At 36.7% G+C, this 24,718-nt stretch overlaps 1 protein-coding gene across 1 annotated transcript in view; it reads left to right on the forward strand.

Annotated features, from left to right (window-relative positions):
- LOC150081276 (fatty-acid amide hydrolase 2-A-like) overlaps positions 1–24,718 on the forward strand; it is an 86,732-nt gene that overhangs the window by 49,850 nt on the left and 12,164 nt on the right. Inside the window, exons 7-8 of the mRNA XM_090379481.1 lie at positions 13,034–13,188; positions 20,884–20,982. Coding sequence (XP_090235607.1) covers positions 13,034–13,188; positions 20,884–20,982 — 254 coding nt within the window. The remainder of the gene's footprint in view (positions 1–13,033; positions 13,189–20,883; positions 20,983–24,718) is intronic.

Below are 24,718 nucleotides of genomic sequence, written 5' to 3' on the forward strand. Positions count from 1 at the left end.
CTGCAGCAATAATTCAGACACAGCATGGGTTTGTTAAGGGATAGTCTTGTCTGACAAATTTGATAGGATATTATGATGTGGTTACAAAGGAACTGGATGCAAAAAATAATTTTGATATCATATATTTGGATTTCAGGAAAGCTTTTGACACTGTTGCGCATGGAAGACTATTGTACAAATTGGAGCAGAATGGTATTAAGGGTAAGTTGCTACAATGGATAAAAGGATGGTTAAGTGGGAGAAGACAGAGGGTGGTAATCAATGGGTGCTGCTCTTCTTGGACTAATGTTATTAGTGGAGTCCCACAGGGTTTGGTGTTAGGTCCACTGTTGTTTTGTATATTTATCAGTGATATTGATGAAGGTATATCAGGCTTAATGTCGAAGTTTGCAGATGATACAAAGGTTGGCAGAGTTGTTAATGACAGTAATGGCACTGTGCTACTGCAACAGGATCTAGATAATTTGGGCAGATGGGCTAAGAAGTGGCAACTGAAGTTTAACCTTGACAAATGCAAAGTACTGCATATGGGTAGAAGTAACCAAGAGAAACGTACCAACTGTGTGGTACTACACTTAAGGTGGTAGAAAATGAAAAAGACCTGGGAGTAATTGTGCAGGCAGATATGAAGTTTTCTGAGCAATGCAGACAGGCTGCCAGGGCAGGTCATGGAGTTTTGTCAATGATATATAGGAATTTTGCTAGCAGGGAAAAGGAGGTGATTATCCCTCTGTATAAGGCAAAGGTCAGGCCACGCCTTGAGTACTGCGTACAGGTCTGAAGGCCTCATTTTAGGAAGGATGTAGATTTACTTGAGCATGTACAGAGAAGGGCAACAAGATTGGTGAGGGGGAATGAAGGGATCCTCTTATCAAGAGAGGCTTAAGTTCTGCAAATTGCAGTGGCTGGAGAATAGGCACCTGCGCGGTGATCTGATTGAGGTGTATAAGGCCTTGAATGGGTGCAGCCCGCTGAATTCTGATGGGATCCTTCCACTTGTTCAGATTACGAACCTAAGGGGGCATAAATTCAAATTAAGAAAAGACAGATGTAGAATAGATGTTCGGAAATTTGCCTTTAGTCAGCGGGTGGTTAATTGTTGGAACAAACTTCCATCTGTCGTTGTGGAAGTTGATAGGTTGAATAAATTTAAGGAGGAACTGGACAGGCATTTGGAGGGAATGGTGTGTTTTTTTTTTTTTTTTTTTTGGCTGATGCTGCATAAGCTCATACATTTGCTTTCTTGCATCACATGCCACTACTACTACTTAAATATAGCCAATTCAAATTAAATCTTTTCTGATGATCCTGTACGTGTATTACAATCATCACCATTTTTCTACTTAGCCACCAAACTTATTCATTTACCTAAGGGGCCCACATCTGGTGAGTATGGGCTTGGCACACCCAGGGTTCTGAGCTGGATATCGTCATTGCTCTCTTTCTTGGAGATTACTTCTATTTTTGACTCTCTCTCTCTCTCTCTCTCTCTCTCTCTCTCTCACAGGGTAACTCAGAAATTCTTTTTTTGGCTGGTGTAGCATAAGCCTCAGGCTTCCTTGCACTATATGGTTAATAATAATAATAAAGTATTTATCTTCCTATGACAATGGTTTATCCTGCATAAACAAAATCAGTGTTGAGTTGTGATAGCCATAAATAGTCAATAATAGCTCATTTCAGTATCATAGTCATGAACAATAAAACAGGACTATGGATACTGCATACTAGCACCTATTTCTATGGACAAAAATCTGCTACCATTCAATCCTGTAAAAAACAAGTACCACATCCTGAAACAATGCTAGTTGAACAATCATCAATGTGTCATGTATAATGTTTATAAACTCTTTAAATTTACTTCATCTCTACCATGACATGACAGACAGATATGCCCCTTATATACCAAGCTTTAATCAGATTCTGCTTAAATTATGATGCTCTGGTATATATGACCCTACCAGGAAAAGTATAACAGTCTCAGAATATCATGAAACTTTTAGAACATCAGCATTCCATAATCTGTATTAGAATTGAATGAACCCCTGCTTCATATGAGGAGAAAGGTACTATCACTCAACTGTGAAACTTAAATTTTTAGCCTTTCTTCTTTCCATCCAATTTACATATACAAAGGGTACTAGGAAAGTTTTGCAATACAGCTTTGTTTATTTAATTTTTTCAAAGTAATTTCCTCTACATTCAATACACCTCTCCATCCTCCGAAACCAATCTTTAAACCAGTTCTGCCAAGTTTCACTAGGGAGTAAAGCACACTCGTTGTCCCAAGCCCGTAGAAGGTCCTCATCACTGGAAAACCGCCTCCCTTTTAGCTTCATTTTCACATGCGGGAACAGTGCAAAGTCGCAGGGAGCAAGGTCTGAACTGTAGGGAGGGTGCTCGAGAAGTTTCAGTCCTGTCGTGGTCAAATATTCGGTGCAGGCTTTGGCGCGGTGACCTGGAGCATTATCGTGATGGAGGTACCAGGTGTCCATTCTTGACTTTGGCCGCAGGTTCTTCATAGATCCAATGACTTTAGGCAGGCATTGTTCAGTATACCACTTAGCTGTGACTGTCTTCTGCGTGTCCAAAACGACACGTTCCACAATTCCACTCGATTTGAAAAATACAGCTATCATTTTCTTCTTTACAGATCGGGATTTTCTGACAATTACGGGTGTGTCGTCATCATCAAAGACCCAAACTTTGTTTTGAGCCTTGGTCGGCAGATCGTAATAGTACAGCCAAGTCTCGTCACCTGTCACGATGTTGTTCACATACCGAGATTGTCCCTTATCAAACTTTTTTAACATCTCCCGGCACCAAGTCACACGTCGTGTCACCTGCTCTTCAGTCAGTTGATGCGGCACCCAGAGAGAACAAAGTTTCTTCACGTGCAAATGATCTTGCAGAATCGAACGAATTGCTGGTGCATTTAGGCCCAAAGTATCCTCTATCTGTTGGTAGGTCACTCGCCTGTTTTCGTCAAGCATTTTCCTCACAGCAGTAACGTTTTCCTCCGTAACTGACGTTCGTGGCCTTCCCGGCCTCTCAGAATCCTCCAGAGTGAAATTTCCCCTTTGGAATTCTCTATACCACCTGAATATCGTTGTACGATGTGGACAATCATCATCTAGTGCAAGAGTCATTTCTTCTAAGCACTGGTCTATGGTTAAACCACGCACGAAATTATACCGCAAAACTGTCCTTATCTCATTTCGTGACCACGATGCCATCGCAAGCACTTTACACTCTCACTACTAATGAATAACTGAGCCCATCGACTTGGCGCGGCGGCTACTATGCACGTATGAACATGTCTCAAAATGCAGCAACAAGCAGCTTCCTGTGATTCATTGTTGCGTCATATTGCAAAACTTTCCTAGTACCCTTTGTATCTCTTTGATTCAAGGTAGAGACTGCGGACCACAAAAAATTTTAAACCATATACAGTAAAAGTCCGAAAATCCGGATGCCAGAAATCCTGACTACCCGAGAATCCAGACTTTTTGAAAACTCACAAACTTTTTAAATTTAGTGGACTTTTGTGTGTGTGCGTGCGCATGTGTGAGCACCACAGATGCCCAGCGAAGACAAGCAAGCTTGCAGTTGCCATTTTGAAACGAGCAATCAAACCATGGCAACGCTATAATTTTTGTCCTACTCTTTCGATTTATCATATATACCATACATATTTACAAGCCCGTAATAATGGCTCCTAAAATAGATAAACTTCATGGTGTGAAGAAAAAGAAGAACATGTTAAAATTGAGTGACAAACCTGAAATAATTAAGAAACTAGAAAGTGGTGTGAGCAATGCTGTTCTAATGGAAACATACATCGGAAAGTCTACAATTTACAATATGAGAAAGGCAAAGAATAAAATTCTAGAATTTACAGCCTCATGTGAGCCTTACAATAAAATTGCTGAGAGAAAAAGTTTACATTGGCCAAAATTAGAGAATCTCGATAAAGTGTTGTACGAATGGTTTTTGTTAAAACAATCGGAAGGTATGGAAATTTCTGGGCCAATGGTTATTGCCAAAGCAAGGTCTTTTTAAGAGCAAATGAACATTGAATCAGAGTGCACATTTAGTGATGGATGGCTTAGGAATTTCAAGACTCGTCATGGTATTAGACAGTTAGCTATTGGTGGAGAAAGACAGTCAGCTGATACGCAAACAGCAACAGAATATAGTATTATTGTATTATAATGCTGATGAAACAGCCATTTACTAGAAGTGTTTGCCCACAAAAATCTTGGCTGGAAACCAAGAACGAAATCCAACAGAGTTTAAGTTTAATAAGGAAAGAGTAACCATTCTTATGTGTACTAATGCTTCAGGTCAGCATAAAATTAAGCTTTTGGTGATTGGCAAATTTCAGCGCCCATGGGCCTTTAAAGGAATTGCAATTTTCATAGGTCACATACCCGTGACCTATAAAACCCATAAGAATGCTTGGATGGACAAAGATATATTTTGCAATTGGTTTGTTCATGATTTTGTCCATCAGTTCATCAGAACTTGAGAAAATTGGGGAAGCCTGCAAATACAAAGTGCCTGCTACTTCTCAACAACTGTAGGGCCCACCCGCATGAATCAAAATTAGTGTCTGATTGCGGGAATATTTTTGCATGTTACTTGCCACTAAACATAACACCATTAATTCAACCCATGGATCAAGGAGTCATTAGGAACTTTAAATGTCACTATAAAAATGATTTTATAATGAAAATGATGCATAAGAATGTCAACCCTTCAGAATTTCAATGCAGTTTTACAATCAAAGATGCAACATTTTCACTTGCGACTGCATGGAATGCAGTTAAGCCTGTAACTCTTAAGAGTGTGGCAAAAGTTATGGCTGAACGTGATGTCTGCAGATCTACAATCTGATCTAAATGAAGATTTTGAAGAATTTCACATAAAGCTGAAGTCATCTGAAGTGAAAGAACTGATGGAAACCGTTAAATATTGTATGGAAGACAACCCTCTATGCAAACTTTAATACTGATGACATAGAAAAGTGGATACGCAATTAAGATGATGTTGAAGTTGCAGCGACTTTCACTGATCAGGAAATTATTCAAAGCATTATAACTCCTGATAAGATAGAAGAGAATTATTCAGAAGAATCTGGTGAAGAAAATAACAAAGTTGAAGAAGAAAAGATATCTTGAGCTACTGCAGAAAAGTCCATTGAAACGTTTATTAAATTTATGGAACAGAAGCATATCTTCAGTCTTCGAGACGTCACGCATGCACACATGGTGCTAATAATTTTATCACAGAGAAATTACAAAGTTGTAAACAAGATGATATACAAAAGTATTTAAAGAAAGCAATAGAAGCATTAAGCAGTGCAACAGATTGAGTAGAAGCAAGTGTTCCATCCACAAGCAGTGCAACAGATGCAACAGTAATCATGGAAAAGAACGAATAAATATTTTGTTTGTTTTTTTGAACTTTGTATTTTATATGAAAATGTTTCATTAATAAACTGAAAACAAATAATTAATTTATATAAAATATGCATCTTCTGCTTTCATTTATATACTGTATTTTTCTTTTACATTGTTCATTTTTCAACACAATTTCAAGTATTACATGCTCTCTTTTTTTTTGTGGTGAAAATTTTTGTTTACATCTTTGTCAGGTGTTGACTTTATTTTTCTTTAAAACTGCTCATTTTGATAAATGAATCATGCTTTGTTTGCTAATGAATGAACTGTCAAAATTTATCTGGTCTTCTCTTCTTTATTCCATCTTAAATTTGAATTTTAAAAGTACTGCCTGAGAATCCGGAAAATCCAGATCAACCCAGTCCCCGAGCAGTCCGGATTTTCGGACTTTTACTGTATATGCATTATTTTAATAACTCTTTTTTAAATACAGTGATACATACTCATAATGGTATAAATTAATAGATTAATAAATCAATAAATTAATCCAACATTTATTTATGCAAGCCTAATGCAAATACGCTTACTGGAATTCAACTACAGAAGCTGATATGTGCAGTAGGAATGTTTATCTGAATAGCATATTTCTGGAACTAAATCTGACTACCCCCATACTAAGGGTAAATCAGATATACCTTGGTGTTTCTCAACTTTTTTTTTACCACAGATATGGACCACTTTTATATTTAAGGTGGAAATCATGGACCACTTCTGTATATGAGGTAGACGCTAGAGACTACAAAAACTATACGTGCATTATAAACTATTTTTTAAATACAATAAGTGATATGTACCCCAGGGACTCACATCTGGTGAGTATGGGCTTGGCACACCCAGGGTCCTGAGTTGGATATCACCATTCTTCTCTTTCTTGGTGATTCCCTTCTACTTCTGACTCTCTCTCTCTTAAGGTAATTCAGAAATTTTTTTTTGGCTGGTGCAGCATAAGCCTCAGGCTTCCTTGCACCATATAGCTAATAATAATAATAATAATAATAATAATAATAATAATAATGGTATGAATATAAAGGCAAGAAAATACAACGGACCACTTTTATAAATTAATGTAGACCACAAGTGGTCCTTGTATCACAGGTTGGTAAACACCACTATACCTAATATACCTTCTTGTCAACTATTTTCAGAAGTTAGGAGAGCATTCCCTAGCCAGTTACAATATTAGGTAATTGCATGCAGTTCACATCTTAGACAGTTGCCAGAGCTGTCAGATACATGTTAGATGAACCAAAAAGAGACACTCCAGATGGGTGCAGCAGCAGTTTCTCCATTTTAAAGTTGCAATATCACTATTAGTAGAGTGCAATGTTTATATACTCAGTGGCTACTTTATTATATACATCTGCCTAATCACAAGTAGATCCCCATTTAGTCTTGAGAACAGCTGGATTCATTGTGGTATGGACTCAACAAGAGTCAAAAGCATGCCACAGAGATGCTGGTCTATGTTGTCTCAGTTGTTTCCCATGGATGTTGCAAATTGGACGGCTGTCCAAAAAACTCATTTCACTTAGCATTAGCATTAGCATTAGTAGAGGCATATGATGCAAGAAAGCAAGCTTATTCAGCATCAGCCAAAAAAAAAAAAAAAACCCTCTCCCATTTCACCCCTCCGTTTGTTCGAAATACCTGTCCAGTTGAGCTTTAAATTTGTTTAGGCTATCAACTTCAACAACAAGTGATGGAAGTCGGTTCCACCAACCAACCACCCGCTGGCCAAAGGCAAATTTCTGCACATCTATCCGACATCCGTCCTTCCTCAATTTGAATTTATGCCCTCTGAGGTGATTATTCTGAGAAAGATGAAGAATCCCATTGGCATTGAGCATGCTCAAACCATTCAAAGCCTTATACACCTCTATCAGATCACCTCGCCGGTGCCTAGTCTCCAGACTCTGTAATTTGCAAAACTTAAGCCTTTCTTCGTAAGAGCAACCCTTTGTTCCATTTACTAATCTTGTTGCCCTTCTCTGTACCCGTTCCAGCAGCTCTACATCCTTCTTGAAATGAGGCCTCCAGACCTGTATACAGTACTCAAGATATGGCCTAACCATTGCCTTATACAAGGGAATAATCACCTCCTTATCCCTGCTAGAAAAATTCCTGTATATCATTGACAAGACACCATGAGCTACTCTTGCAGCTCGTCTGCACTGCTCAGAGAACTTCATATCTGCCTGCACAATTACCCCCAGGTCCTTTTCATTCTCCACCACTCTCAGTGTAGTACCACAGAGTTGATACATTGCTCTGGGGTTACTGTTACCCATATGTAGTACTTTACATTTGTCAATGTTAAACTTCATTTGCCACCTCTCAGCCCATCTGTTCAACCTTTCCAGATCCTGTTGCAGCAGCATAGCGTCAGTAGTGTCCTTAACGACCCTGCCAACCTTTGTATCATCTGCAAACTTAGACATTAAACTTGATATCCCATCATCAATATCATTCATAAACACCGAAAACAACAATGGACCCAACACTGAACCTAGAGGAACTCCACTAATAACATTAGTCCACGTTGAGCAGTGTCCATTGATTACCACTCTCTGTCTTCTGCCACTCAACCATTCCCTTATCCATAGCAGCAATTTGCCTCCAATGCCACACTGCTCCAATTTGTGCAGCAGTCTTCCATGTGCAACAGTATCAAAAGCCTTTCTAAGATCCAAATATATAATATCAAAGTTATTCCCTGCATCCAGTTCTTTTGTGACTACATCATAGTATCCAATCAAATTGGTCAGGCAAGACCTGCCCTTAACAAAACCATGCTGCGTCTGAGCTATAACTGAATTCTTGTCTAGATGATCCTGCAGTGCTTCTTTAACCAGTGCCTCCATTAATTTACCTGGAACAGAAGTTAAACTAACAGGTCTATAATTACTTCTGTCAGCCTTTGATCCTCCTTTGTGAATTGGGGTTACATTTGCACATCTCCAGTCTATGGGTACCTCCCCTGAGTCCAAAGAAGCTCTCATAATTATGGCTAGGGGTTTGCATACTTCCTTTGCTGCCTCCTTTAATATAACTGGATAGATCCCATCCACCCCAGGTGCCTTTTTTATGTTTATCCTCAACAATCTCTCCTCCACTTTCCTCTCAGTTATTACAAAATCATCCAGCTCACTGCCAATGTTTACTTTACCTGCATCATTCTCCTTCCTGAATAACTCCTCATGCGTGAATGTAGATGCAAAATACTCGTTTAGATTGTTAGCCACCTGAGCAGGATCCTCAACTGTTGAACCATCAATATCCAGTGGACCAATCTGATTCATCCCTTTCCTTCTCGAGTTCAAGTATGTAAAGAACTCCTTTCTGTTTTTCTTTGCATCCTTTGCCAAGGATTTTTCGTAGTCTGCCTTTGCCTGCCTAATCTCCTTTGTGACTTGGTTACAGACCAACTTATATCTATCATAGGCTTCCATGTCACCCATTAATTTGTATGTATCCCATGCATTTTTCTTCTCTGCCACATGTCTCATTAGTCCATCTGACAACCATTTAGGCCTAAACCTTGAACAATATTTCTTAGTTGGTATGTAAAGCCTGGTAGCCACCAAGATTAGTTCCTTGAATGCTTCCCATTTTGAGTTTGCTGTTGGTAACATCATCAGTTGGTCCCACTGTATAGAATTTAAATACTGTCTCAGACCATCATAGTCGCCTTTACGAAAACAAAAACCCTTCCCTTTACCTCTGATGGTAGTTACCTCCTTGAGTAAATCCCACTTCAACACACTGTGATCACTGCCACCTAGTGGTTCATTTATCTGCAGGTTTTTAATGCATGAAGAATCACTACTGATAATCAGATCAAGAGTATTGCTCCCTCTTGTTGCCTCACGAACATGCTGATGTAGAAAACAATCATCCAATAAATCCACAAAAGCCTTGCTAGTGTGCGAGTGACCAACCCACAAATTCCAGTCAATATCTGGGAAATTAAAATCCCCCATTATAAGACTCTCTGATTTACTGGCCCACTCTATTTCCCTGTACAATATATTATTATACTCATCAGAGTCATTAGGCCTATAGCACACTCCTACTCTCAATTTTGATTTCCCTATGCTTATGTCACACCAAACTGACTCGACACTGCCCTGTCCATCGATGTCAACTGGCTTCACTTCCTTTGACTTTATGTGTTTCTTAATTAATAGCATAACCCCTCCTCCCCTCCTGTCCTGTCTATCCTTTCTATATGCATTGTATTCCCCAAATTCCAGTTCCGCATTACTTATATCTGTGTGACACCACGTCTCTGATATCCCAACAATATCTGCCTTTGATGTTTTGAGCAATACCTCAAATTCATCAAATTTATTTACCAAAACTCCTAGCATTGGTGTACACGCAGGTATACATGCACCTGTTTCTATTCTTAGCTACCCTAACACAACCCATGTGTTTACTTGTAACGCAATGACTACCAGCAGTCTCTGAAATATCCTGCATCTTGTTTTTCAGACTTCTGCTCATTTGAATAGAAGCAGTGCAAGAATCACTTCCACCTCTGCCAGTGGCTACTGTTAATCTATTAGTCCTTGTATCCCCCCCCAACTAGCAGTTTTCCGACCCACCTAACACTGCCTCGACAGCATCAGCAAAAATTCTTGCACCGTTTCTATTTATGGACTTTAAGTATATCCCATTTAAGTATATCCCATCCCTTGTGCTCAGTTTTATTTAAGCTAGTGACTGGGAAGGCTATCACAGTAGACTGAATTCGCTCCTGTATTCCTGAAAACACTCTCTACCTCATTACTCTGCCACTACAATCACTACCAGTTTGCATTGTTGACACCTGGCAGGATGGGCCCATGGACTCATGCTGTTTTTTCCTGTGCTCTAGTCCTCTCATTTTTTTTTTTTTTTTTGGTAGTTGTTGGCGCATCGGCTTCTGTGGCCATAATGCACCTCCCAAGGTTTTTGCAGTACTTTGATCCAAGCCTGAGGCGGGATTCGAACCCGCGACCTTTGGGTTGCCAGGCAGGCACTTTACCCATCCGGCTAGCCTGGTCGGCAGTCCTCTCATTAGCATGAAACAGTGGGAACCAGAATTTGTCATCAGGCAATGTTTTTCCAGTCCTGCACTGTCTCAGCATTAGTTTTCCTGAGTCCATTGTAATTGTACCTTCTTGTATTTAGTTGATAAGAATAGAACATGATTCAGTCATTGGCTACAATACCCATCAGTGACAAGGGTTGTGCACTCTGAAATTCTTCTGTGGTTATTAACCTCCCCTGCATAGAAAAACCTCTCCTGAATCCAAAATTGCTCCAAAGAATCCAAAATTGTATCACCAACCTTTAGGCATAATTATGGCTAAAGTTTTGCTGATCCCTATGTATTCACCTGCTTTCTTGGCACTAAACATCAATTATAAAATAATAATACAAAAAAAATTCCTATGCTGATAAAAGGTCAAATCTGGTAGATACAAACTAGTAACAAACTTTTCCAGATTAAGCAGAAATTGCAACCATGATAATCTAGTTTAAAAAAAAAAAAAAAAGTCAACAGGAAGTGGTACCTTTAGCAATCAAGTATAGGCCATACACGTTTTATGCATCTTTATCCATTAATGGAAGATAATACTCTCCTTAGTGCACTTTGTAACACACAGTTTACAGTTAAGACATCCTTGTCAACTGCAGTTACCATATCTATACTCAGTAACCCAAAATTTTTTTATCGAATTTAGAGGAACCACTGTAATAGAAAATGATGCAAACTTGAATACTTTTCAATTGGTTCTGTTTAATTTATAACATAATCTTTTTGTGTATGTATTTTTTTAAGTCCCAGCTGTAGCAGGCATGTTGGTGTATAGCATTTACCAATCAGATTTCTGGGATAAATGGCAAGAAATAATTGAAAATGGGAAACTAAAAAATTATTCTTAATTCTAACACTATAATGGATAATATAATGGATATCAAGAAATATATCAATAATTATTCTTAGAAACAGTAGCCTTGACATCCAAAAAAAAAATATTTCCCCTAACTGCCTTAAAGACAGCTTTTGCTCACTTCTCTACTGCCAGCTTACAACACTATTATATTATTTAGCCCAGTGATTTTCAACCGGGGTGCTGCAACAACATTCCAGGGGTGCCACATAATTTGGGTTTAAGTTACTTAAACTTATCTTTTTTTTAAATTTATATATTTATTTCCTTATAAAAAGGTGTACAGTATCTTTTTAATTTTGTGGTGATCTATAATTGATGTTTACTTATTACCTCTATACAAAGAATAAAATTCTTATATACAGTATATATATAATTTGTATTATGAAATGTAATTTTTATAATTATATTATTGTAATAACTATCATATAACATATATATTTTTAATATTATATATACACACACACACAGGGAGAGAATCGGATCTAACAGGCAGAAAATTGAGTAAGGGTGCCGCAAATAAAATAAATTGTTTAGGGGTGCCGTTATTAAAAAAATGTTGAAAACCACTGATTTAGCCTAAATTTTTACTCCAAAATAGAGACTAAAAGAATTTTTTATAACTATTCATCTCTAATGAAAAATAATTAATGAGGCAAATGACTTTTGCTGTATTTAAGGAATGCTAACATTTGCACATTTGCCAATTTTCACACAAAAAAACTGATATAAAAAAAAAATGCAGAAAACCTGTGTTTTTCTGTGTAGGTTGATAATGCACACCCAACATGCCTTCTCAAAGTTAATATAACTTTTTAAATGAGCTGTTTTGACTCATAGGTAATCTCTGAATAGGCACATTTTGGGTTTAGTAAGCTATGGGCTGATTGAGCTTGAATAACCAAGCCAATTGTTGACCGTGAATATCTGTATGTCTCTGCATCTGTATGCAGAGACATACAGATATTCATAGTCAACAATAAGTTAGTTTCCAAATGACTTTTTACCTTTCTTCATAAGAGAGCACCACTACCCCTCTGCTTCACCTATCATTTCTAGCTATTAGTGGGCAAATACCTTTATTAAATATAAGGTTTTCCTTATTTCACTATGCAGTTGGGGAATTAATATTATAAATAAAATATGGACTTGAAATAAAATATGTGGATGCAGTTTGCACATTGTGAGATTAAGCACATATGCTACCACAAAAAAATTCATCTTTTATTGTTAACTGTTGTACTGGTATATCAGCTGTTGCAAAATAACTGTGAAGCTGTAAGTAAATGCCTCTGGCTGCAGTAACTATACTAAATATAAACACAGAACTTTAATTTATTTATATATAAAATCAATTAGATTCATTTAAAACAAGTGATAGAGCTATTATGACATCTCTTAAGGTCACATTCTGTATTATACTGGATAATTTTTGTTTTAAAGAGTGAATTAGAAAACAGAAATCCAATCCAGCCATATACATATGAAGAAACACAGATGCTCTTTGTTTACCTGAAATGTTTGAAGAAAATAAATAATTAAAAAAAAGCAACTTTGTTTTATATTTTGTATTTGTATTTGACTTTTTAAATGAGACTTTTAAAATAAAATTTATTTATATTTCAGCAATTGTATCTAATGAAGGTATGCATCCTGATGTACATAAAGAACTTCAGCCATTTCTTTCAACTGGACCAATGTGTAGGTATGCTGTTGACTTAGTGCCAATGCTGAAAGTTCTAGCAAGGAACAATTTACATAAGCTCAGGCTGGATACTCGTGTAAGTAATGTTTGAATTAGCCTTAATTGTTAAAAAGGATTAAACATTTTGCATTATGTGAAAGAAGAGAATGGAGAAATAGAAAGAAACAGTGTGTGTATATTGTATTGCAAATAAGTTAATATAATATCATCATCAGTAATTCAGTCTTGTGACTGGTCAGTTCCTCTGATTAGCTGTCTGCACCTTTCTCTCTCTCTCTCGGCGCCTCCATAGCCAGGTGGGAAGGAGCAGCAGTGCATAGCACACGCTTCTTGATTAGACCGGGGTTCGAGCCCGTCACCACCAAATATGGAGGATGCGGAAAGGCCAGGAAATGACAACCTCATATCCCAGAGCAATATAGCCTTAGCTGCTAATGCTCCTAAAAACCAAATAACAAACAACAAACAAACTTTCTCTCTCCTGTGCCATTTGGTTTAGTTCTTCAAAATTTCAAAGTCTTGCTTCATCCAGCAACGTCCCAATGTTGGTATTTTTCTCTGTCATTATTGCCTACTCTGATATTAGGATATCAGTTAGGATATTTGTGACAAGAGTCAGAGAAATCATCCTACTTTAGAATCTCCTATGTTCGACCTCCTTCAACTCAAACTCCCTTTACTCCATTCCAGTGCCGATTTGAGGCCAAGTGATGCCCTAAGCACAGCCCAATAATGGTGCCCCCTCAGCTTCTCCATTGCTTAACTTACAAGACATTAAGACTCAATAAGTGCTGAATGTAAAATAAGAGTTTGATAATTCATAACCACTTTTCAGTTTTCTTTCAGGCAAGACCCCATAACTATATTAAATAAAAACTTTTGGTTTTTAAAATTTTTTTTTATTTAACAAAAACACTAAATAGCAGTAAAAAATATAAGCAAAGATTTACCTATAGGTTTATATTTATTTACTTTTTAAAACATTTTCTTCTATATTTTTTAATTGAAAAATCTTTGTTCAAGTCCTCAAAACTAATTTAGCATAACACATCGGCTTCTATGCTTAGCAGAGACAAGGTATCAAATCTGTATTGTCACATAGCTGTTCTCTTGGGATTTTTAATGTGCTTTAGTTGAGAAAATGAATGCTCAGCTGTGCAATTTGTAATCATTAATGTTAAAAATATATGCAAGGCAATATCTACATGGACAGTGCAATGTTGAGTCAGTTTGGTGTGACAAAAGTACTGGGAAAGCAAAAATAAGAGTAGGAGTGTGTTATAGGCCTAATGACTCTAATGAGTACAATGAACAATTGTACAGAGAAAGAGTGGGCTAGTAAATCGGAATGTCTTATAATGGGGGATTTTAACTTCCCAGATATTGACTGGAACTTGTGAGTTGGTCACTCGCACACTAGCAAGACTTTTGTGGATTTATTGGATGATTGTTTTCTGCATCAGTATGTTCAAGAGGCAACCAGAGAGGGTAATACTCTTGATCTGGTTATCAGCAGTGATTATTCGCACATAAAGGAACCACTAGGTGGCAGTAATCACAGTGTACTGATGTGGGATTTACTTAAAGATATAATTACCATCAGGGGTAAAGGGAAGGGTTTTTGCTTCCATAAAGGTGACTAGAGTTTTTAAATTCTGTACAGTAGGACAAACTGATGATATTACCAACGGCAAATTGTAAGTGGGAAGCATTCAAGGAATTAATTGCGGAAGCTACTAGACTTTACATACTGATTAAGAAATATCGTTCAAGGTTTAGGCCTAAATGAACTAATCAGAACTAACTAATTCATTTGACAACTTTGTTCAAGGTTGTCAAATGAACTAATGAGACTTTTGGCAGAGAAGAAAAATGCATGAGATGAATATAAATTATCAGGCGACACAGAAGCCTATGGCAGATATAAGCTAGTCTGTAATCAAGTCACATAGGAGATTAGGCAAGCAAAGGCAGATTACGAGAAATCCTTGGCAAAGGATGCTAAGAAAAACAGCAAGAACTTCTTTACTTATATAAACTCTAAAAGGAAAGGGATGACTCAGATTGGTCCACTTGATATCGATGGTTCAACTGTTTATGACCTGCTCAGATAGCTAACAAACTGAATGAGTATTTTTGCATCTACATTCACACATGAGGAGTTATTAAGGGAGGAAAATGCCAGAAGTTTATCAAACTGTAACAGGATGTTTAATGATTTTGTAATAACTGAGAGCAAAGCGAAAGAGAAATTGTTGAAGTTAAACATAAGAAAGGCACCTGGAGTGGATTGGATTTATCCAGTTATATTAAAGGAGGCAGCAAAGGAACTAAGCAAACCCTTAGCCATAATTATGAGAGCATCCTTGGACTTAGGGGAAGTCCACATGGACTGGAGATATGCAAATGGATCCCCAATTCACAAAGGGATCAAAGAGTGACACGAGTAATTGTAATTACAGACCAGTTAGTTTAACTTCTGGTCTGGGTAAAATAATGAAGTCACTAGTTAAAGATGAATTTCAGGATCATCTAGACAAGACTGCAGCAATAATTCTGACACAGCATGGGTTTGATAAAGGAAAGCTTTGTCTGAAAAATTTAATTGGATACTATGATGTGGTTACAAAGGAACTGGATGCAAAAAATAATTTTGATATCATATACTTAGATTTCAGGAAAGCTTTTGACACTGTCGCACATGGAAGACTACTGTACAAATTGGAGCAGAATGGTATTAAGGGTAAGTTGCTAAAATGGATAAAAGGGTGGTTGAATGGGAGAAGACAGAGAGTGGTAATCAATGGACTCTGCTCTTCGTGGACTGATGTTATTAGTGGAGTCCCACAGGGTTCGGTGTTGGGCCCACTGTTGTTTTGTAAAATTATCAATGATATTGATGAAGGTATATCGAGCTTAGTGTTGAAGTTTGCAGATGATACGGTGGTTGGTAGGGTTGTTAATGATTGTAATGGCAGTGTGCTACTGCAACAGGATCTAGAAAATTTGGGCAGATGGACTGAGAAGTGGCAACCGAAGTTTAACATTGACAAATGCCAAGTACTGCACATGGGTAGAAGTAACCCCAGAGGAATGTACCAACTGTGTGGTACTACACTTAGGGTGGTAGAAAATGAAAAAGACCTGGGAGTAAATGTGCAGTCAGATATGAAGTTTTCTGAGCAATGTAGATAGACTGCAGGAGCAGGTCATGAGGTTTTGATATACATTGCTAGCAGGGAAAAGGAGGTGATAATCCCTTTGTATAAGGCAGTGGTCAGGCCACGCCTTAAGTACTGCGTACAGGTCTGGAGGCCTCATTTTAGGAAGGATGCAGTTTTGCTTGAGTGTGTACAGAGAAGGGCAACAAAATTGGTGAGGGAAATGAATGGATCCTCTTACCAAGAGTGGCTTAAGTTCTGCAGATTGCAGAAGCTGGAGACTAGGCACCTGTGAGGTGATTTGATTGAGGTGTATAAGGCCTTGGATGGGTTAAGTGCGCTGAATTCTTATGGATTCTTCCGCTTGCTCGGATTATGAACCTAAGGGAGCATAAATTCAAATTAAGAAAAGACAGATGTAGAATAGATGTGCGGAAATTTGCCTTTAGCCAGCGGGTGGTTAATTGCTGGAACAAACATCGATCTGTCATTGTGGAAGTTGATAGCTTAAATAAATTCAAGGAGGAACTGGACAAACGTTTAGAGGGAATATTTGTGTGAATTTTTTTTTTTTTTTGGCAGATGCCACATAAGCTCATAAGCTTACTTTCTTTCATCACATGCCTCTATTATTATTATTATTATTATTATTATTACTGTTACTATTACATTTGGAAATGCACAATCAATTTTGTCTTCTACAATTATTTTATAAAGTTTAGCATGACTGAATCTGATTTTTACACTTTTTTGTCGCACTGAACTTATGGTGCACATATGTGTGAAACAGCTGAAGTTCAGCAGAGACATTATTGTCCAAGTCTTCTGGGTAAGCATCAATTAGTTTTTGAGAGCAGTGAGAGTACTTTTCAGTTTCATCAGATGAAGTGATATTAATTGGCAAGTCACTTAGAAAGGAAAATCTGTCTGCTATTTCTTTGTACACCTGTCCTCTTCTTCTAATCTCAGTTTCTAGTTTGTCAATAATTGGGTAAAAGGTGTGATATGATATTTATCTCTGGCATTCAAATCTACTTCTTGTACCTCTCTGTCATTGGGTACCTTCTTTCTGATACATTTTTTGAGTTTGAACAGCCTTGTAATCAACATCTGGTAGTATTTTCTTTACAAATGCTTCAAATCTTTCAAAGTCATCTCTTAAAGAGCATAGTTGGGCGGCTAATGACCCATACAGATCTGCACATGTTTTTAAGTTCACATCTTCACTTTGCAGAACTTGACTTGCTGTATGAAAATTTTGCAAAATGTTCTTGTTTATACTCTGACTCGACTGCCAGGTCAGTAGAGTTTACAATAAATCAAACAATACAAATGTTAATCGTATTTAGCAGTCACAGGCTTGAACCCTGGTCCACTCAAAGAGTGTGTGTTACTGCACTCACGCTCCTGACCACTCGGCTACGTCAGGCCTTTCTCATCGCACATGATCAATACAAAAACAAATTCTACCTCTTGCATCTTATTTGCAATATTGTCTGCTTCTATTCTAGTGTCTCCCTTTTGTGACTGGTCTTCAGCTAAACACACTCTAAAGCTTCCAGTATCTTGAAGAAACACTTCAAAATTGCTGCTGTTGCCATTGCATATGCCTCCCATCTGATATTAGAGATGGATTTTAACACAGGTTCATTTCCAAGACAAGCTTTAAGAATTTTCAACTGGCTGGTTGAGGCTGAAAAAAAATGTATAGAGCAAATACATTGTAGAGAAAAAATTAACTGCCACTCAACAGCAGTCAGCAGCACTTCACCCTACCAAATTTAGTGAATGGGCTGCACAGGGCACATATATGGCAAACTTATTTTCTTATAAAATCTTTTGCTGCATCCCCTTATAATGACTAGACAATGTTAGCAGAACTGTCATTGGACTGATCCCTACATTTTGAAAAATTTAGTTTGCAAACTTCACGTAAGTACTGCAATACTTGGTTTGCCATTTCCTCACTGGTATGGTTTTTCGGTTCCAAAAAGGTTAAAAAGCGTTCAATAGGCTACCATCTTTTAAGTATTGAAGTATAACACTTAACTGATCTATATGTGATAGCTCTGGTGTTGAATCAACTGGCATGGTAACATAACCAGAAGAATTTACTTCATCAACAATGAAGGCATGGATCTTCTGAGCCATTAGTACAATGAGCTTCTCACAGGTGGTTTTGGACAGACAAGAAGGATTTCCTTTTCCAGAATTCCATATTTCAAAATGTGGCCTGCTAAAAGTGGATCAAACTGACTTATGAACTCAAGCAGCGAACCAAACTTTTCATGTCTTCCTCAAAAAGCTAGGCCACATTCAGCTAACGTATGAATAACAGCTATTACACGCTCCAAGACATGTTGCCAGTAATTGCATTCTTCTTTAATTTGTTTTTCCAACTCTTGTTGCAAACCCAAACCTTGTCTGCGAGTTAAGTATGTTATCATATAGTCTCGGTGAGAAGTGCTTCTTTCATGATGAGCAATTAAACTAGTATTTCACCAGTCACTGAACCCTTCTCTTTCAACAAAATACAAGGAACATTTAGGAGCAAAAAGTTTACAAACAAAGCAGTAAACTGACCCTCTTGATGGTGAATACAATAACCACTCTCCCTCTTGTATTGCTCACCATTGGCTTTTATCTCAAAAAAATGTTTTTGTGAACAGTACCTTGTTTGTTTGCCACTTTTGCAAGTTCAGCAAGATTTGTCATGTGACCCATTGTGGTGTTGACAGACTGGGTCTGCAAGCCACATCATCAGCAGAAAAATCTCACCACAACCTTGGATCTTTTGCTTTATTTACCTCATCTTTTGCAGACTAAATCATTTCACCTTGGTCCAGTAGATTTTCATTTTCAGAAATCTTTTCAACTTCAGACAGTCTTGTAGAGTAACTTGCCTCAACATTTACACTAGACATATCAAGAGAATTTATGGGCAAAGTGTGATCAGTTGAGCCAGCCTGTGACACCTCAACATCATCATGATGTTCTGATTTTGAAGTTGACCAACTGATTGGTGTGGAGCTTTGTTCATCTTCAATCTTGTCATAATCAGGTACAGTACAAGTAACTTCTGATGACAAAGATCTGTTTTGATTTGGAAGATCAGGTTGTGTAACTTTTGTGAAGAAACTAGTCAGCTTTCCAGTCTTGGCCACTAAATCCAAATCCTTTTGTTGATTCTTTTTAGCCAGTTTTCTCTTTTTTGCACCACTTAATTGAACATGTTTCATCTTGGGTCTGAAAATTACAGAAGAATAAATGTTAAAAAATACACATGAAACTTGTGAAAGCTACTACTTTAAATTTGTAATGAATACACTAATTGAGAGGGGATTTTGTTTAAAAAGTTATTGTGGACCTTCAGTGATTTTTTCTCCACATTAAAAAAAAGTTTTCTTTTTTTAATGATGTGGAGAAAAGTCAAACACGGCAGGTAAGAACAATTACAAAAAGTCAACTAAAGTAACGTATGGCAGTGAAAGTGTTAAAGTTGGGATGATAGCTAGGGGGAAAAAAACTGTGATGCCCCCTTGCTCTTGGTGCTCCAAGCACATGTTTATTTTGCTTATTGATTAATTGAGCACTGCTCCATTCATCCAAATTCATTTGTCTTTATTGCTCTTCCAGCTGTACAAATCAATGTTTTACATCTGTGCAAATATACCTGTTATATGTTATTCATAAATTTATGAATAACAACAAACTGTAACTCCAACCCTTTAAAACTTAACTCTGTACAAGAAGAGAAGTTAAGTTAAATCATAGGTGTAACTAGAATCTCGGTGGAGGGTCAAAATTTTTCCCTCTCAAATATCACTACTTTTTACAAATGAATGTTAAGTATTTTAAATATGATTTCATGCATGTATTTAAAAAGGATTTTGGTTCTCATAAACTTTTGTCTCACATTTTCTAAACTATTTGGAAAAGAAAACCCACCTCAACATCAAAGTAGTGGAATTATGGGGGAGAGAAATGAACCCCCAACCCCCTAGGTATGCCACTGTATTGAATAGCTAACCTTATCTCACAAACTCTTACTGTCTATGACACAGACATTCAATTTCTGCTGTATGCCTCTTCCACAGAATCTTCACATTTACTGTTCTTGAATTGACATCTATAATTCTTCCACTTTCCTTTGAATCATTCAGAACACATACCCCAATTAGTTAGTATCCATTCACAATTGAAATCTAAGCTCAGTGAATAACCTTTTTTTTTTTTGTCTTCTTTCTCTACTTTTCACTAGATGTATTTCCTTAAAATTATGATATAAAAAAAATTAAAGACCACTATCAAAGTTTCTCCTTCTTCCTTCTCTGCCCATCTACCATATAGGTTTTAACAATATTTTTTGTTTGGGATCACTATTAAAAAAAAAAAAAAAACAGTATTCAATATTTAGCAGAATGATGATATAAATATTCAAGTATAAATAAATGTTCAAGTATTCAAATATTCAAGTATTTATATATATAAGTATTTACTTTATATGCAAAATTATATTTAACAAGTAAATAGAAAATCAATATTCTGGCATTAATAGTTCAGGCGTAATAAATACTCCCATAACAACTGATTACCTTTATTAAATTTAGGTGGACTTGCGAAGTGTAAAAGTCTTTTATATGGAGGATAATGGAGGACATTGCTTTTGTGATCCTGTTTGTCCAGATTTGAAAAAAAGAATGCATGAGGTACAAAATGCTTTTTTAGAAGTTGTTGGAATTGTAGAATAAATTTATATTACTTAAATTTAAAGTACTATATTCTGAATTAAATTACCTAATTGTAAAACAGAAATGATGGTATCCAAGCAGAACTATGGAAATTCGGAGGTGATGCAATGTTAAAACACATCGCACAATTGTTTAATCTAATTTTATTTACAGGTGATATACCAGAAGACTGGAAAAGTGGAATAATAGTACCTATACACAAAAAAAGAGATTAAGAAAATTGTCAGAATTATAGACCCATTACCCTTTTAAACCATATATTATAAAATATTTATAAGGCTCTTACAAAATAGGATACTTAAAACATATGAAGAAACAATAGGTGAAGAACAAACAGGATTTAGAAAAGGCAGATCAACAATAGCCCACATATTCACACTAAACATCACTGCAGAAAAATATTGGAATAAGAAGAAACCTCTTTATCTGTGCTTCATTGATTTCAAGCAGGCATTTGACTCTGTAAACAGAGAAAATTTAATGAAGCAACTACAAAAAATCCCACTTGATCATGAAATAATCATGTTTGTAAACAATTTCTACAAAAATACAAGAGCAATAGTAAAATTCAACAACCTTAAAACAGAGAAATTTGAATTAGAGAAAGGAGTCATGCAGGGATGCCCTTTATCTCCATATCTATTTAATATCTACCTAGAAGACCTAATGAAATCAATTGAAGAAAAAAGAGGTACAATAATAAATGGAAAAAATATAAACCACATAAAATATGCAGATGATATTGTGATTTTAACAGAAACCAAAAAACAACTAAAAGAAATATTAACAAACATAGATAAAGCAAGCAACAATTATGGAATTAATATTAATATAAATAAAACCAAAGTAATGCAAATCGGAAAAAACATAGAAGACATAAACATCCAAAATCAACAAATAGAACAAGTACAAAATTTTTATACCTGGGCTCTCTAATAACCAGAAACCTAAGTAATATTGACCAAATTAATCACAGACTGAACATTGGATGTACAAATATGAACAAACTCAAAAACATGTGGAAGAGCAATAAAATCTCAAATAGTCTGAAAAAACTATATGAAACTGTCGTCATACCCACAGCAACTTATGGATCAGAGAACTGGAAAATAAATATGAAAGAAAGGCAAAAAATAATGTCATTTGAAATGAGATGTCTATGGAAAATCAATAAAACAAATTGGAGAGAACATAAAACTAATAAACAAGTAAGGAGAGATCTAAATTTTGAATGCAGAATAATACAGCAGATCTACAAAAAACAACTTCAGTGGTTTGGACATGTGAACCGGATGAAACAACACAGGCTGCCTAATATATATATATATTTTTTTTTTTTTGGTAGTTGTTGGCATCGGCTTCTGTGGCCATAATGCACCTCCCAAGGTTTTTGCAGTACTTTGATCCAAGCCCGAGGCGGGAATCGAACCCGCGACCTTGGGGTTGCCAGGCTGCCTAATGTAGTACTGACAGGAAGAATTGTAGATAAGAGACCACCAGGAAGACCCAAAAGAGAATGGCTCCAATGCCTAAAGTAAAACACAGACTTTCAGAGTTATCAACAAATGATGCAAGATTCAAGAGATTGACAACAATGGAGGACAAGATCTAAATAGGGACTCAACCCATGCCAAACGGAAGAGTAGAATGATGATTGTAAAACTTTATGCATGTGAATTGGTAAAAGACTAATTTGTATGTGTAGCTAAGAGAAAACTAAAAGTGTTAAAAAAGAGATTGATTTCATAGTGGGAAGCAAATGATCATGAGTTATCTCTGGTGGCAGTCTCAGAATTTTCAAAATGAGGGGGCCAACGCAGTTCTTTGCAGAATCATTGAGCTTTATTTGTCATGTAGGAGTGAAAAAAATCTACATTTTTATCATGGGTGGCTGTAGCCCCTTAACTTCTATCTGGGACCATCATTAGTTTTCTCAATATAGTGTTTTAAATAAAGTGCTAATCCCTAAGGAGAAGTATGTTGTTTTATGGGCTTTATTTCATGATATGGCTGAGTCAATCAGTCTCAGACAAAGGTTGCATAGTTTTCTGCTCCTGAAAATTTTGGTTTTTTTGCCACTAAACAAACTGAAGAATACATGCAATAACAGAATTTCAACCAAACCTAACCTCTCAACTTAACTCCTTGTAATTGAAAATGCTCCATCTAGGAAAGAATAGACAGATTTACCTGAAAGTTTGCATGTATAATTGGATGTAAATGGACATAAATGATTGGCATGCCAAGCTGATCAGTGCAGTACACTTCCAATAACATGCCTGTTACCATCCTGACACAGGAATCTGAAAGTGCTATAAAATGTGTAAACATTAAGGCAAACAAAACGGTGAGCGAATGACTGGCTAAGAGTGTGCAACAATTTTAAAATACATAAGGTGATGTCATATATAGATGACTGACTTTGAAATGAATTGAACCATTGGGTTGTTAGAAGCCAGAGGGTTACCACAGCAAATTGTCATTTATGCAGCTTGTGATGCCTGAATGGTTGGTGTTCAAAGGTACTTAAACACATCGCCAGGATTCTGATGTCATCATTGAAATTAAATTATTTATATTTCCAGTTATTTTAAAATTTCTCTGTTAATATTTAGCACAACCTGATGATTGGCTTTAACTTACCAAAGTGTAGATTACAATTTTCATTAACTGTCGCCATCAGCATGAAATGCTATAACACAAGTTTTAGCTTGGAGGTAAGAATATTTAACAAATTAAAATGCCGGCAGCATGGGCAGTTTTGAATATTTCTCAAATATTCTCATATATATATAAAATAATATGAGGGGGGTGTCAAAAAGTTTGTACCCTGACCTAGATAAAACATCAGTAGGATGATTCTGTTTTTAATATAAGTTGTCTACATATTCAATAACTAATGTGTAAAATTTCATTCCCATAGGTGATTGTATAGCAGAGGTGGAGCCAGAGGACACTATGTTTGACAAAGTGGAGTATCGAGCAGTGATCAAGTTCCTGCGTTTGCAAGGAAATTGACGAAGAAATGAAAGCTGTGTATGGGCAGAATTGTCCATCCTATGACACTGCAAAAAAGTGAAAACGGGAGTTCCAGTGCAGTCATACAAGTGTCTTTGATGAGCCAAGAAAAGGAAGGCCATCAACATCCAGACAGTGGACGGTTGCGTAGGTTGAGCAGCTGGTGTTGAGTGACAATTCATTTCATTGCGAATGCAGTGGGAATTAGTTATGGGTCTGCCCACAGCATTTTACATGACCATCTGCACAATGGGTTCCAAGATTGCTGATGCCTTTGCAGAAGAAATGTCGAATGCAATGTTCTTGCCAACTGTTGGATTTGTGCTACTGCAAAACCTATCCTATTCTCCTGACCTGACTATCAGACTTCTTCTTGTTTTGAGAAATGAAGAAACCATTGTGTAGATGCTGCTTTCCTACGTCTCAGGAAGTCATCAATGAAGTGGAATCATGGTTACAGGTAAAAAGTGCTGACTTCTATGATCAAAGCATTAAAGAACTGATCCATAGATGGGAGAAATGTGTCACTATACATGGAGAGTACACAGAAACGGATTAAAGTTCCTGTGAAGTTTCTAGGGCTATTATTTCTAGGTATTATTTCTATGAACTTTTTGATACCCCCTCATATACAGGGTGTCTCAAAAATATTGGTACAAACGTTTAGGGGAGGTAG

This window comes from Mastigoproctus giganteus, chromosome 8, assembly GCF_048544385.1.
Source record: "Mastigoproctus giganteus isolate SK-2022 chromosome 8, ASM4854438v1, whole genome shotgun sequence".
Lineage (NCBI taxonomy): Eukaryota > Metazoa > Arthropoda > Arachnida > Uropygi > Thelyphonidae > Mastigoproctus > Mastigoproctus giganteus.